The sequence below is a fragment of the Cylas formicarius genome, unplaced genomic scaffold (assembly GCF_029955315.1).
Source record: "Cylas formicarius isolate icCylForm1 unplaced genomic scaffold, icCylForm1.1 PGA_scaffold_10__41_contigs__length_53128322, whole genome shotgun sequence".
In the NCBI taxonomy this organism is placed as follows: domain Eukaryota; kingdom Metazoa; phylum Arthropoda; class Insecta; order Coleoptera; family Brentidae; genus Cylas; species Cylas formicarius.
The window spans coordinates 50527211-50544334 of record NW_026844214.1 but is presented as its reverse complement, the minus strand read 5'-3'; the positions used below and the strand labels follow the sequence as shown (position 1 = coordinate 50544334).

The following is a 17124-nucleotide window of genomic DNA, read 5'->3' as shown; positions in this document are numbered from 1 at the left end:
AAAATTTGTTTTTTTACAAAAAGTGGAAGAGTGTAAGTCCGTTTACATATAGCCTAAAAAATAGAAAAAAAAACATTTAAATTATATTTTCAGATAATAGCAATGAATTTAGTAACAAGTTATTCGTTAACATTCTCAGTACGCGCGAGTGATTTGAAGTAGTTATGGTGTTACGGAAGTATATACCGCAATAAGTCCATCATGTGTCGGTATTTTAGTGATGTGATGCTTCTTATACTTTTATGTAACGACGACAATACAATATTCCCAAATTTTTTAGGTCTACCCCGACGTGGCAATAAATCAAGAATTTTAAATTTTGCGTTCTCATCCATGGTTGTTTTATATAAAATTTTATATGGTTCATTTCTTAAAAATCGCATCCAGTATATTTGAACTGAGGTGGCTTTTACTTGATGAAAATCCATTTATCAAAATAAATAAGAACTAAAAGTTCAGATTTTCTCGAAATTATATATTATGACATGACAATTGTTTCGACAACACCGTGTCTTTATCCAATGTTTGATAAAGACACGGTGTTGTCGAAACAATTGTCATGTCATAATATATAATTTCGTGAAAATCTGAACTTTTAGTTCTTATTTATTTCCAGTATATTTGAAGCCCGTTTATTTTTTGTCAGTTGGTATTTTTGGATCTTTTGTAAACTGCTTCTTCCAAGAGTCTTGTTGATATAAAATCCTCTTGTTTCATTTCATTTAGTATGAAAGTATTACCTTTTCTACATTTTTCTACAATCTTGTGGTACATACAATAACTGATTTCTTTTTAACGACATTTCTATATCGCCAAAATCTCTGTCATTAGGTAAAAATGAATGCCCTGATTTGTGGTCTATGATTCCCACATCATTTCCCATCGATAGAATTTTTAACCACATATTTTGAAGTTTCTGTTTGTAATCTGATGTGTTTTCCACTATTCAGGGTTTTTAAGTGTCTCAAGAGGCATGAAGCCACTTCTTGGCAACCTCTAGAAGCTTTTGTTTCATCCCAAATGTACATGTATACTTTATCGTTGTGGAAATTGTGTAGGCCTAAATTTAAAATATACATATTACATTTATAATAAGCTACTGAAGTAGTAACTTTGGGAATGGTAACGGTTTCTGCAAATCAAATGAAAAGCCAAAATAATAAGATGGATTACTTGATCTAGTTTTAACGTATTTCTAGCCTATTCTGCTAGCTTCTGATGCTTTGACTTTAATGTTTAATAGATCACATCTTTGACATGTGTCTTTACGTGGTTGGTGGAAATGTAGATTAAAATGCTTTTTTAATATTTTTCTATAAGTCCATTAATTAACTGCTTTTAAATAATTTTCTTCACAGTGAAGCTCATAAAAATTAAACATTTTTTTATAGTCAGATCAAGATGAAGATATTTTCTCTCGGGATTATGGCCCCTAGCATAATGGGATTCAAATTAAGAGATACTGTTAATATGGTTTTGACCAATCATATTTGCTTAATCACATATTTTTCTCGACCATCTAGGCAAACTTCCACGAAAATCGTTGCCAACGTTTTTAGATTTTAATACAAGTTTCAATCAATCCGAAAAAATCTTATTTATACATGAACCTTTTCCGTTTCTCTGACGTCTTCTTTATACAACACTGCATCCGGTCGTTTCGTACAGTAATATATTTTGCTTATTAAAGTTTCAAAACATTTCTGTTTCATTTAAATTTTTCATGCAGTCCTTTCGGCATTGGCAATCTTCATTTTGAAAAATTTGTATCTTTTCCCAGAAATCCGTTTAATTTTACGAATTTTCTGAATATAAGTACCACTTCTGTGTTCTCTGAATCTTTCTTTGAAGATGCTGTTTTGTTAATTCTCATTCCCAATTACTTCCTCTTCTTCTGTTGAAGAAAAATGAAGTACTGTGTCTTAAATTTTAATTTAATATCAAAACGTAATTTAAATTACCTCGTCAATGGTTTCAACATTTTTGGCCGCACTTATTAACATCGTCAATAAAAAAAGGACTTAGGTCACTTTCAAAATTAGTATAACGAACAATACTTTAGACTATTGTAGTGTCTAATTTTTACAGAACTTCTGGATTCTGGATTTTGCTGATCATCTTGCCAATCATCCTGTTGGCTTCTTCAGAGCTTGACTGAAACTGGCTCGTATTTTACGCTGCACCTGCTTATATATTGTTTGAGGGGGGCGGAGCTAAATGAGAGGTATAAACACAGTCTCGGATGATGGATTCCCATATTGGTGACAGGTAGAGACCTGAGTCGCGGTTAAAATTGTTAGGTTGTTTATAGATTTCTATCGACTCTCGGATTTTTCGTTGGTAGAAGAATTGATTACATGCAATAATTTTAGTTTCATCGAATAAAATTTTGTGTCCGGTTTGGTGATCGTGTTCGGCAACGGCTGATGAGATTATTTGTCTTAGTCTTAAGGCTCTTTCATGTTCTCTGAGCCTAGTTGATACTTTTCGTCCGGTTTCTCCCATGTATTCTTTGCCGCATATGCATGGAATGCTGTAAACTCCTGGCATCTCAAACGGAATTTTATCTTTGACGGACCGAAAATGTTGAGAGATTTTTGGATAACTGGTAAATCTGGTTTTGACGTTATACTTCTTTAAAACTTTTGATATGTGGTCAGTAATATTTTGAATGTAAGGACCACAGTGGCAAGTGTAGAATTTGGCCTCATTGCTATTGGAAGGTTGTGGTGAAATGTATTTTTTGATCGAACGCTTAATATCTTTAATGTGGAAATTATTAGAGAGAAGAGCAGAGATAGGGTGTTCTAATTCGGGGTCAGTGACTAGGGCTGAGATAGACCGATGATGATGTGACCATGCATTAAAGTGTCGGTCTGTGTGCATAGGTTTTCTGTAAATAATAGCCCTTTATTTCCAACAGGTAACATGACCCAATTACAGGAAATATTAAATATAACTCATCCAATATATACACCCAATGTTATTAGTTTCCAATTCAATAGTAAAACGTATGCTACGGTGTATAGAGTATAAATGTCTAAGAAAATCTACTAGGGTTTCTTGATCATGAGACCAAATAACAAAATTATCATCAACGTAGCGTTTCCATAATTTTAGTTTTAGATGAAAGGTGTTGAGAGCTTTCTTCTCAAAGGCTTCCATAAATACATTTGCGACGCCTAGTGATAGCGGAGAACCCATAACTGTTCCCGACGTTTGTTCAAAAATTTGACCGTTATAAGAAAAATATGTTCCAGACAATTAAGGTGAGAAGGTTTGGTTCCAGATTCTGGGATTTTAATATATCTAAAATGATGTTGAGAATTTCAGGAATCAGAACTTTGGTAAAGACGGATTCTACGTCGAAACTAACTAGAATATCTTGTGTAGCTAATGAAACGCTTTTTAATTGTTCAATGAGGTGAAAGGAATTAAGTACGAAACTATCAGTTTTCCCTGTAATAAGTGCTAGTGAATATGTTGTCACCAATATAGGATCAGTCATCCCCAAGACGGTGTTTATGCCCGTCATTTTGACTCCGCCCCCGTCAAAAAATATATAAGCAGGTGCAGAGTAAAATGCGAGCAAGTCTCAGTCAAGCTCTGAAGAAGCCAATAAGATGATTGGCGAAACGTCAGCAAGTTCGACCCAGCAAAAACCGACGCAGGAGGAATTCAGAATTCCTGTAAAAAGTATTACAGTAGCCTGTGGAAGTTTCTTTGAAAAACATTGCAGTGTTTGTTAGAAAGAACCTAAAGTACCATAAGTTCAAGCAAGTGAACGTCGCATTTTACTTTAGACACTGTATAAAATATGAATAAATTGAACGAACTAATTCTTTAATAGAGTTATGTGTTTTGCCATTCTATAATTAAGAATAGCAATTATCCACTTTTTTTTTTGTACTAGATATCTGTGTGAGTGCTATTTTTTAAAAATTTGTTGATCGGAATACAACTTGGTTTCTATCATCTTTTAAAATTAGTCAATTTTTTTTTCGTTATCATAATTATAAATTCTGGTTATTTGTACATTTTTAGCCCTTTGCGTAATACCAGGGGTAAAATGGACCGCTAAAAAAATCTAAAAAATGCTATTCCATATTATTATAACTGATTCATAAATAATTTTTTGACAGTCTTATTTTCTGGATAATTCTACGGATTTAGCCTAAAACAAGACCTTTCGGAAATCTTATAAATATCAATAACAAATTTTTGAATAGAAAAATATTAATCAGCAACGTTTTTTTATTAAATACTTTTTAATAAATAATTCGCCAAAATTTGGGTAAATTTAGTTAAAGTTCGTCAAAAATAAATCGACTTGATGGTTAAAAGCCACAAAAAATAATTAATTGGGCAGGCTTGCTCCACCCTGCCATATGTCCATAAGGCGGCCATCCAACAAGCGCATCAATATTTTTAAATTTTTTTATTTAACATTTACATTTAAATATTTCGTTAATTATCCCAAATTAATATTGTTGTTATCAAACAGAAGTTTAACAAATGGAAAATGTCTTCAAAATATGTATCTTATTCCTATTACAAATCACTGTTCCATAGAGGTTGGATAATCTTAATCTTCACTTTGGCGATTTCGAACTATCGGATTTGAGATTTCCTAGGAGCTAATGTAAACCATGCCTTAAATCAAACCGGTCTCACCTGATATTCGCATATCTGATAAAGTAAATCGCAAGCCGACTGATATCCAGATACGTTAATCATCAGCTTGTCCTGCCACACGCTGTTCAGCGACATCATCGGTTCCACCATGCTCAGGCGGTTATCCAACAAAATTTTGATGGTCTCGATCCCGTTCTCGGGACTGAACAGCGCCAATTCCCTAAGGACCTTCTCCAAACACGGCAAATAAACGGGCAGTATGTGCGAAGGCACCAAAAGCAACCCGCAACATGTACTCAGCAGACCGGGGGTGTTCGATGAGCATTCGATCACTTGACGTCTCAATTCTTCGTCCGTGTCTAGCGTGAAACAGTGGTGCAGCAGCCGTAACCACCCTGGAAGAAGTTATGGAAGTTATTAATAAAAATGCCTTCCTTATTAGTGCGTTCTTCCATAATTAGACAGGACATAAAACACATCTGGCGAGGACAATATTTCAGCTTCGTTGTCTAACCATATAGGGTTTTAATTAAACTATATTAATTACCATTTTTGTTAAGTTAACATTTCAGCCAACAATTACATAACCCGTTCTACGTTCCTCGAACAATACGAGGGTCACTTGAAAAGTTTCCGACCTCACCCTGAAGATGGCGGCACTAGTTACTAAAAGCTAGTTATCGTAGTTGTTGATTTTCCACCGACTAATTACTAATTACGATTAAGACAACGCGCCGTGTCATACCTCAGCGGTTACCATGGAGAAAATCCACGAATTACGGTATGAAATGCTTCTCCGTCCGCCTTACTCACCCGATCTGACCTCACGCGGCTTCTTTTTTTTCCCTTACTTAAAAACTGCGCTCGGAGGTCAAAGATTTTCGTCAAATAAGGTGGCACATTATTGTTGGGGCGGAAACTTTTCAAGTGACCCTCGTATATAACAAGGAACTATTTTAAGGAAATCGTAGAAAATTATCGATTTTTTTTATTATATGAAAATACTTAACAAGACTTACAAAGTATCCCCCCTAAATATTTTTGCCATAAGTGAAACATTAACGTCGTAATTAACAATCAAAATTTGAATTGGACCAATTAAAAATTTCAGATACTTTAAAAAACTACTTTTCAATTCATTAAAAAAAAAATAACTAACTAACCAAACTAACGGAAACTAACCTCACTTTTGTTTGTTATTGTATAAATATTGTTTCTTTTCAGTTGGAGTAGGATATGGAACATTATATCGAAAGGAAAATGACGAGAGTTCAAAAAAAGAATGAGAAAATATATAATTCAGACAGGCAGCGGACTTGTCCGCCACCTAATCGATTGACAGTTGTAAAAAGGACAAGGTACAATACCATCCAAGATATTTTGAGCCAAGCCTGTACTTTAACCTTTACGCATCTATGAATGTCACACGCAGGAAGAAATATTCCACATTTTAAAAAAGCTTGAAAAAAGAACCGATCGAGTTATATACCTAGACCAGCAGACGAAGCTCGTAACATTTAAGTGGCGCAGTCGGTAGGATTTTCAATTTCAATTAAGGCGAAAGAAAATAATTAAGCAGAAAGAATAATTCCCATAGAAATAGAAAAAGAAAAAACGAATACGTTCCCAGTAATTGTTATTGTTTTGAGAACAGTCATAGTTCCAATTTTAGTTTTCATCCAAAAGGACGAAAATCGAAGAAATTCGTCTCCAAACCGGAAAACCGCCAAGAAGAAAATTTTGAAACTTTCTCGAAAGCTAAGGAGGGAGCAGCAGACGAAGCACACAAAAACGCTCTCCCAAATTCGGAACATTTAAGTAACATCGGATGGTGGTTTTTGCAAAATATTGGGAATGAAGGGTCTCTAAATTGGCATTTTTTGTGTGACCATTCCTTTAGGAAAAAGTACAACATTAATCTCGAAAAATGTATGCCAACAAATACGACTCACAATTTACGACTTTTCTAGGTTTTTGCTGGTTAATGGGATTCCTATACCTATCAAGCTTTTTTTCATCAGTTAATTGAAATAAACTGCAAGGCCAATGCATAGTTAAGTAAATAATGTAGAAAGGACCCACAACAAAATACATAACCATTTAATCATCACTTAAAAGTTAAAAATTAAATATTTAGTGGACAGGAAAGAGAAAAGAAGTAGATCAACACAAATAATACATATTATATACAGGCTGTCCAAATAGTATCTCAAAGTAATATATCTCATTTGTTATTTGTTTAAAAAAATTATTAAAATACAAAAGCTATAGATAACACAGAGTGATAAATATGTGGGAAACCAAACTGATATTATGTAAACGGAACACCCTGTATATTACTGCATTAGTAGATACCCAATGGGGTATAGACCCCCTAGTCTTTACGTAGACGACAGACGGTATAATTATTCACGTACCCAGACTGTGGCTGCAGTGCGACTCGTCGTCGAGGTCCACGCTGTGGTTGACGTTTCTGCCGAAAGCGTAAGTGCCGAGCAAACGGATTTGCAAGAGACCGATACTGTTGCCCACGCGAGGCTTGTACAGACGTATGAGGATACAGTTGACCACTTTGGGCTGGGGCAGATGCAGTCGGATATATGTCAGACCGCTGGTGGGTAAGGGGTGACCGGCAGGGACCAGACGCGAAGGCCCGTTCGCCGACGTCTCGATGGCTACGTACGACGGACAAGTGGCCAGACCTCCGGCGTGAGGCTGGAGATGGACTTCCTTCAGCAGGACCGCGCTCGGCAGCTGCAGGAGCAGCTCGGTATGAGTTTCTTCTTGGTAGTAGTTGTACGACCATAGCGGGGTGCGGGCCCGACGATGAGTCACGCCTGATAGTCCCTAAAGCGAACATTGATGGTGATAAATAACGCCAGATGGTGCCGGTATCGTAAAGTGATTCTTTACTACGCTACAGTAAGGAATGTAGTTTTTAAAGGCGTATTTTAATACTTCATTTCTTACCGTGGTACACCGTGTGCCAAATAAAACGATCCACTATACAATCTGGAAACCCATAGGAGATACAAAAAAAAAATTTTTACAAAAGTTTTTTTGGATTCTCCTGAAGACTTAAAATATTATGATTTATAATAATTATTAGCGGAAGTGTTAGACCATTACAAGTTTGAATCTCAAGACATTTAGAATCTTAATGAAAGGGGAATCACCACGGTCCAAAAGGCCGATCGGATAGTTGCTAGGAAGGGGGATATGTCACTTCTGCTTAGAGGGGTAGATTGGTTACATTTTGTTTTGCGCTAGAACTACAGAGATCGCTTTGTAAACAATGGTCCACCAGGTTGCATCGGGGCTGCAAATCCGTCTGGATGGATGTCCGAAAATGAATATTATATTCTTTTGCAACATTTCATCAAGCATTTTAAAGTTATCCATAAGAGGCATCAATTTCTGCAAGGAAAATAGTGTGATAGTTTCATTCACTCCACATTGCTCACACAAATTATGAACATTAGACAGGTCAGTATATGGTGCGATTGATTCCTCGATGAAAAACCATCCAGGCAAGACAGTGAAAATATATGATATTCCCTCCATTGCTAAAGAGGCTCTACCATTTGTCGCCACATCAAATCAAGCTGGGTTTCGAGTTAGTCGGATTTGTCCTTTTAATAGACATGCATTTGGTGACGATGAGTTTCTGGCTGCCGCTGTTACCGATAGACCAAATCCAGAAACTGTAGAATTAGGGTCCAACAATAACGAGCCTCCCGAGCTGCCTCCCTAAATAAAAATGATTCCCCAAATACCCTAGAAAGTGATGTTCAAAAAATGTTAGATTCCTAAAACAGGATACCAATAAATAAGTCACCAAAAGTATAAACTATTCGAATTCTCTTCGGGAAGAAAAATGGGTCGACCAAGTACAAATATTGGGCTCATGTAGAGTGCACAGATAGAGATCCGCACTTTATCTGCCAAAACTGTGAATCAGATGATGATAGCTAGGTAGTCTTTAATGTATTTACTTATGTCACAACTAACCTCAACAGTGTTCCAAGGAACCCCTAAAGGGGGTTATTTGTGACATAACGACTAGCTATTGTTTTTTTGGAGAACATCTGTTAATTTTGGTTTGTATTTTTATTTAGAACAAATGTTGTAGAATAAAAACAGCACAAAACCGACGTTTGCCTTAAAAAATCATAAAATTACTTTCTTTAAAAATGGCACAACCAACACCGGCGTCCCCTACCATCAATGTCTGCCAAAATAATTATTAACAATGAATTAGAAAACACCCTGTATAACAGTATGACCGCTGAACTTGCCTGAATCAAAACGTCCGCCGGCTGGGACGTTACCGACTGACAGGTGATGGTACAATAGGGGGCGAAATTGATCAGCGAGCTGTTCTCCATGGACGCCTGATACAGCTTGTTGGCGGACGCGGGACCGATGGGCGTGGCATTGTCCGACTGACTGTTAAAGCCGTTAAAATGTTGCATAACGGTCGATATGGTGCCGTTTCTCGACAGAGTACTGGGAGCGTTGCTGCTCCTTATGATGCTGCTCGCCAACACCGAGATACCACCTACGGTAGCTTAAGTTTAGTAAAAAAAACTGAAAAGCAAAAGGATCGGGGGGGGGGGGGCCGTACCGCTATCGGAAAAGCATCGTATGGCGTCGTCGCTATCTAAAACCTGCAGTATGAACCAAATCAGTGGCTCGCTCAACTGGGGCGACTGCGACAAGAACTGCAGCAGCGGCGGCATCAGTAACATTTTTCTCGACGCTCTCTTCGCCAGCAGGGTTAGAATGTGAAACACGGCGTCCCCTACCGTGTTCGGCTCGCTCAGATTCGCCAGGCTGGCCTTTATAATATGAAATACGAGGTAGTTTCGAACTAAACTAAGCATCCAAAAATTTGTTTACCATCACAATTAAAAGCTAGATGTTTTAAAAATTTCCTTTGAATTTTTTTAAACTGAATAATGTATTTATTGAAAATAGGCTCCGATAAAATGACCCCATACTTCAGGTTGGATCTAACGTAACTGGAGTCGTCTTTAATACCTGTTGGCTCGTAAACTCACTCCGAAATATGAATCCTAACATTTCAAACGCACTGTTACGAGGTTAGCGCCAAAATTTCCCGGCCCGACATAGATGCAGTTCCAGTATCACGATAAACATTTGTCTTCTTTTAAATATATATCTTAGTAGGCTGGGAAAAAAAATTGAACTCTTGCGTCAAATAGTTTTTTTATACAGCATTTTAAACAAGACATGTTCGAAAAAATGTCGCACATCACGCAAATTGGGTATAGAGCAGTCATACAGTTTTTGAAGAAAGAAGGGTTAGCACCTAAAATTATTAAACAAAGGCTGGATGGTGTGTACGGCCAAAGTTCACCTTCGTATTCTGTAGTGAAAGAATAGGCAAAACGCTTTAGAATGCGGCAGGAGTCCCTTGAAGATGATTCAAGACCTGGTCGACCAGTGGAGGTCATAACGGAAGATATTGTTGCGATTGTGGTATTGAGTGATCGACGTTTAAAGGTCAAGGAAATCTCAGAAATTACTAAGCTTTCTGATACAAGTGTTCGTCCAATCCTGCATGATCATTTAGGTATGCATAAGGTTAGTGCAGGATGGGTTCCTAAAAACATTTCGGCGATTCAAAAACAACGCCGTGTCGAGTGTGCGCGGTCTTTTTTGGAACTCTGTGGGTCGGAACTGTGGCCTGTGATAGAAACTATTGTAACGGGAGATGAAACTATGGTTCTCCATTATGACCCTCAATCGAAAAAAGAATCAATGGAGTGGAGTCGTAAGGGTGGAGCACCTCCAATAAAATTCAGAGCTTGCCAGTCAACAAAAAAGGTGATGGCCGCGACCTTTTGGGATTGTGAAGGAACTCTTTTGATAGATTTTAAAGAAACTACTACCACTGTCAATGGTAAATATTACGCAACATTATTACGTAAATTGCAAGACTGCATACGTGTAAAACGTCGAGGAAAACTGACCAGAGGCGTGCGTCTTTTGCACGATAATGCACCTGTCCATACTGCTGGTGTTGCACAAGCTGCCATTTTAGAGTGTCGGTTCCAACAGATAGATCATCCTTCCTATAGTCCAGATATGGCCCCCAGCGACTATTATTTGTTTGGATATTTGAAAAAGCACTTACGTGGACGGCGGTTTAACGACGAAGTTGAGTTAAAAGAGGCTGTTTTAGCTCATTCTGCAGACAAATTAAAAGAATATTTTTTTAAAGAGATTGAGTTGTTAATAAAGAGATATAATAAGTGTATTGAAGTTAAGGGGGATTATATTGAAAAATAATAAAAAATTGTTACTCTACTTTGTTTCTTTCATATTCAAGCCGGGAAATTTTGGCGCTGCCCTCGTACAAGTTTCATTGATATGGTTAGCAATCAAAACCTGTGCGAAAAACAACTAACAGAAAAACATTTGTCAATATTCAATGGCAATCTGATGACTTTACACCAAGAGTCGACAATTTGAAGATCCTTCTGAAGAACGCGACGGTTATCTTGATTGCGGATAACTGTTCGCTTGTAAACTCCGAAATATAAATCGAAAGCTTAGTGACATGTGAAACTCCCAAAACTTTGAGCCATCATTTTAACTCAAAAATTTATAAAACTATAAAATAAAGATTGCTTTTAAAACGGAAAACACCATAGGAACATATTAAAAAACCAATAAAACTCAAAAATTAAAGTCGAAATTTATATCGCGCAAACCGATAGAACATTTAAGAAACGCATTAACGAACATAAAAGGGCGTATAAAAAAAGTTCGGATTCTAACTATGCCATTCATTTAAATTATACATAATGAATCAAAACCCAAAAAAAACTAAATTTGTTGGAAGCCCTGGAGATTAACAAAATGAAACATTCCAATCTATTACCTAATGACCGATTGGATTTAAATTATTATAACCCTACAATGGTGATTCAGAATCTATTACCAAGTGCTTATATAGGGTGTTGTCTAATTTAATGTTAATAATTAACGGGGCGATTTTTGGGTCCATTTTAAAACGAAAACTTCATATGAACACGTGTCCTAAACGTCTTAACTTTTGAGATACAATGTGGAAAAATTTTCAAAAACAAACTATTTTTTTTTTAATCTGTAATACCACTTCGGATATTTTAATGAAATTTGGCACATATTATCAAAACACATTATTTAGTCTATTGCAATTTTTCTAAAATATACCAGTGGCGGGCATACGGGCAATGATGATACGCCACTCCAATCATTTCGAAAAAAAATTAAATTAAAAAAATAAAAACGTCTTCTCTGCATGATCACAACAATATCGTTAATATGACAGTATGCAAAGAATTATTATCATTATTATTTCTTACTTTTTTACTATTTTACTGAAATAGATATTAATTTCAAATTTCAGTTCTTCGCGTCTTATTAATTTAATCTTTAAAATATCCGAAATAATATTTACAGATCAAGTTAACTTTTCGAGGATCAGAAATTCCCACAATACCCATTGAATTGTTAGAAATTACTTAATTGCTTACTTAATTACTTATCTAGTTTCTATGTTCTACTTTTTTTTTCAAAAAAGTTGTTATGAATTTATTAAAAGACCATTTTGTTAAAAGGACACTAGTTGGTAACTAAAAATTAGATATTTTGTTTTAGATAGATATTTCCTGTTTCAAAAAAAAAAGTTATCGATTTAACCAGTGCAGTGGCGACCTAATTAACCAAAATATTATTTGTTCATAGTGGTGGTACGCCACTGATTTCCTTAAAAAAATAATGACATTTGCATTCATCTATGACCAGATTTGACCTATTAATTTAATTTTAGTCCGTCGCAAAAAATGAAAACTAAAATCTCTGCATGCTGACATCATACGTTTATTTTTCTAATCAAAAACCATACATCGTATTGAAAAAAATAACGACATTATATTTCTTTAGAAGATTGAGAGAATAACTTTTATTTTAAGAGAAATCAGTGGCGTGCCATCAATGTCTGCCAAATTAGACAGGTAAAATTCAGTACGCCCGCCACTGGTGTATTATAAAAAAAATGTGGTACACTAAATAATGCCTCTTGATACATAGTACATGTGTGCCCAATTAAAAAAAAGTATATTTTATTTTTGAAAAACCCGTATCTCAAAAGTTAAAATGTTAAAAGTTTTCTTTTTAAAATCGATCCAAAAATTATTTTATTTTTTATTATTATTTTCATTCAATTAGAAAACACCTTCTATAAAAAGATGTCGGAATATTATCATATATTATATTTGATAATTGCCGAAACAGCTCTCATAAATCAATAAACAACTGTGAAAATCTGAACATTATTTGTTCTAATTTAATCGTATTTTATTGGTTTCTGATACTAGGTACAAATTTTTTATTATACTTATTGCATTTGGAACAACAGATGATGATATATTTACTTCCTTTTTGCCACATAATTAAGTTTGAATGGCCTTAGGCTAGCCTTCGCCTTATAATATATTTATACTCTGATCATTCTGAATAAAATCGGTTATTATTATTATTATTATTATTGATAAGTGAACAGTGAACAATACTATTCTGTTTCCGGTCTACTTTTTTTCGGAATAATTTCTACGTTACCTTTTGGGACACGGTTGCCAACATGCAAAGGGAGGAGGACTTGCATAGCGCGAGGCACCTGCACAAACATATAACGGTCGGATGATGCTGGAGGACGGTGTCCGCGAAACAAGGAGTCGCCTGCGCGGAGACGCTGTCCTGCTGAATTTGCTCCGCTTTGCTCTCGTCCGTTTGGGAAGTAACCGACGCGTCAGTGTCCATCGCGTCCTACAAAAGGTTACGCCCATGAATACCCCGTAACGACCCGTATTCACGAATTAATTACAGGGTTGTCTACAGTGATGGGGGTCTGGACGAGTTTCCCCAGCAATTTGAGGAGACTTATCAAAAGATCTTCGTACGATACGGGTCTGTCCTGCTTATTGGAATCGGTGCCCAATACACTAGCGAAAATATCTCCGAACGTATTCGAAACGGTGTTGCTTTTCTCGCCCACCGTCACGCATTTCACGTTGTCGATGCTTATGAAGTAGTTCTTGAGCAACGAGGCTAAAAATCGAAATATTGAATTGAATTATCGAATTTCGACCACCAAAAAAAGGTACTTTACAGCGACAAAAATATATTTAATTTCAGTAAAGAACTAAGCCATTAATATTTAACATTTGGTTTTTAATGTATGTACAGGGCGTGACAAAGTTTTCTTACCCAGCAATACCTGTCCCGTTGTACTAGTCGAATTATAAATAAAAAAATTCTGATGGGCTTATTTTTGCTCGCATGCTCGTTAAATTAGGGGAAAAAATTTTAAAAGGCCGGTTTAAAGGTGAAGGCAGATTTAAGAATAAAATTTAGAATTTAAGATTTAAAAAATATATTTTTATTCATATTATTTTATCTAACTTAACAATTTTTTTTGGTAGTTTTTAACCCAATAAGAAGGAACAATAAAACAAAAGTTACTTTTATTTCATATTTAGGGGGTGAAATAATTTATTATTTCCTATTTATACGCATTACGTGTTTTCCTCATCCAGAGGGGTGTCAGAATTAGAGTCATCGTATTCTGGTTTCTTCTTTTTTTTTGTATATCTTTGCGACAACAAGTAATTACCGGATCAGATGGAACGAGTAGCCAGTTTATGATGTCCGTATTGATGTTAATTCTTCTAGCATGAAAAATTTTTTGTAACACTTATGACTGGACCTTAACACATCTTCAGATAATTGTCTCAATAGGCAGAGAAAGAACTGGATAATATCACTTGGATGGAACAACAGCTTATGTACTGTAGCATTCATTTTGTTCCAACCATACTGTAGTACACATTTAAGAGGTCCGACGACAATATATCATAAATGTGTTTTTATTAATTTATATACATAAATATAAATACTAAAGCTGGATTATCAGAAAAAAAATTGTCACATCGTTACTCTTGCCTCCCCCTGTTTTGGTTGGTATACCACCAGTCACAGTTCTGTCTCAAATTTGGAGGAAACTGATTTTTTTCTATTTTTTGCGCTTTCTCTTGACTCTTGGCTTCTTGCCTGCCATGTTTTGTTGTCCACTTTAAATGAAAGCAAGTATTCGAAGTATCTAGGATATGCATGCAATACAGATATTCCAAATTTATATGTGGATGAGTCACGCACTGCCGCTGGACTTCTTTTTGTCTGTCATTAAAGTCTTTAGGGGTGACCTTGCATAAGCTGGACGGTTGGAATGAGGCCGTATCAGTAAGCACATTGCATGTTTTTCCATCCAGTATGGTGCAGACCAAAATATGTTTAAAGAACAGTTCAGTTCTGTTTCCTTTTTTTGTAATCGAAAACTTATAACCCGGCAATATTTAATTGAAGATGGACCAAAGTTCTTCCAAAAAGTTTCTTTTTTTATCTCTGGATTGAACTATTCGTATTTTCATTACCAAGAATGTGGAGCAATTTGTCTGCTATCGAATTATTTTCTATGTGGTAACAAGTATAAAAGTTTACAATATAGATAAGAAAGTATAGATTCTCATTAACTGTTCAGAAGCAGTAAGCTATTTTTGACATGATCTGATCCAACTTTGTATTCTTTAAGAATTTAATTTTATTATTATTGTTATTGTAAACTAGGGAGTTTTTAATTGGATTTTATTTCATATTAACGAAATACAATGAATTTTACTCCGAGGTGTTGACAAAGTTTTGCATGTAAATGCTGTGGCCACCGATATCTTAACGACCGAATTTATAAAAAAAACATTTATGTTTATGTTAGGTTTTACAATGAGACAACATGGTGGACAACTTTTTTTTTCACTTCAGCAATCATAGGGTATGAAGAATAGATATTAGCTCCATTCCTATTTGCTGCTCTTTCAAGTGTTATATACAGTCGTCTTTAGTTAATCCCAAGTCTACCGTAAGACCGAGAGCTTCTTCCAGAGTATAAACTTCCATGGTAAAAGTTGAAGATGAAGCACAGACCTGTTCCATTTTTTAAGTACTTTTGCTGCAGTTCTTTTAGCACTTTTTATTAAACTGGATTCTAATGCATGTCCCAAGTTTTTCAGAACACAATTCTGCCAAATTAGGCCTGACATCTCTCGGCTGGAATCTCTTCCATTTTTCACTAAATAACTTTTTGGTTATCCCTGTATCGATATAGTTGGGGTACAGACAGTGTGTTGATGTGAAACGGTTAACTCCCCTTCTATCCAAAAATTATTACTTTTCATAAACCTCTTTTCAATTTGATGACTTTGTTACCATTTTATTAAAAGTTTAGACACAAACACTTTTATCACATCTTTTAGCCGCGTTTTTTTTTTATATCTTTATCATCTATACATAATCTGTCCTTAATATAACTGACTTAATGTTTATTGCACTGTGATGATGATTGTTTATAAAAATTAAGATTATAAATAGTTCTTTCTTGCTTACACTCCCAGTACCTGCAAACAAATGCAGATATATTAAAAAAATATGATTTGGGATAGCTAGATTTTATTCAATTCCTTATCCAGAAATACAGCAATGAGACAAACTAGAAAAAAGGCGGTATTATAGGGAACTTCTTTTTAATTCTAACTTAAAATGAAGTGTTTACAACATTTTTAAGAAAACTAGCCTAGCAATAAAAAAAATAGCACAAATTTTGACAGTCCCCTTTCAAGACTTGTTTACAAACTACAGCACTATGGCATAAGAGGTAACCTGCTGGGATGGATCTTTCATGTAAAACTTCAGATTGTGAGGTTTTGAGTGGAGTGCCTCAGGGGACCCCTATTATTCATAATATATGTATATATGCTGATGATTCGAAGATTTGTGGGGACCTAGTTGAATATTTAGCTAAACTTGAAAGATGGACAAGGGACTGGCTGATGCGTCTCAATGCGCACATATAGGTTATAACAATCCTCAATTTGACCATGGTATAAATGATTTTGATTTAATATCCGGAAGTGAACAGATACACCTGGCAGTTTTAATATCTGATACCCTAAAATGGGAGGGCCAGGTTACCAAGGTAGTAAAACGTGCCAACATCTTTAACGTGCCTTCAACGAGATGTCTCAAGAATCTTTTCTTCAAGCCTATAAAAGCTTCATCAGACCGGTCCTGGAACATGCTGTAGCGGCATGGTCTCCATATTTTCAGAGGCGAGCAACAAGATCGATCCTCCCATGAAGATAGATTAAAATGTCTTCGTCTAACCACCTTAGAAGAAACGAAAAGGGGGGACTTAATTGACTGACTTTTTTCATCGAAATGACAAGTATCTAAGCGGCCATTCACTAAAATTGTGTACTGGACTCTGTGACAGACTTTCGCGCCAAAAATTTATAACAAACCGTGTTGTAAATGAGTGGAACAGTTTATCAGATGATATTGTGCTGCACCTGCCCTCAATAGCTT

The 17124-nt window shown here is 35.6% G+C and overlaps 1 protein-coding gene across 1 annotated transcript in view; it reads right to left on the bottom strand.

Moving 5' to 3' along the window:
• Positions 1 to 17124, bottom strand: part of LOC132708349 (baculoviral IAP repeat-containing protein 6) — an 87946-nt gene that overhangs the window by 26917 nt on the left and 43905 nt on the right. Inside the window, exons 20-25 of the mRNA XM_060680636.1 lie at positions 13535 to 13758; positions 13270 to 13476; positions 9263 to 9476; positions 8934 to 9196; positions 7053 to 7482; positions 4675 to 5030 (exon numbers count right to left, since the gene is read on the bottom strand). Coding sequence (XP_060536619.1) covers positions 4675 to 5030; positions 7053 to 7482; positions 8934 to 9196; positions 9263 to 9476; positions 13270 to 13476; positions 13535 to 13758 — 1694 coding nt within the window. The remainder of the gene's footprint in view (positions 1 to 4674; positions 5031 to 7052; positions 7483 to 8933; positions 9197 to 9262; positions 9477 to 13269; positions 13477 to 13534; positions 13759 to 17124) is intronic.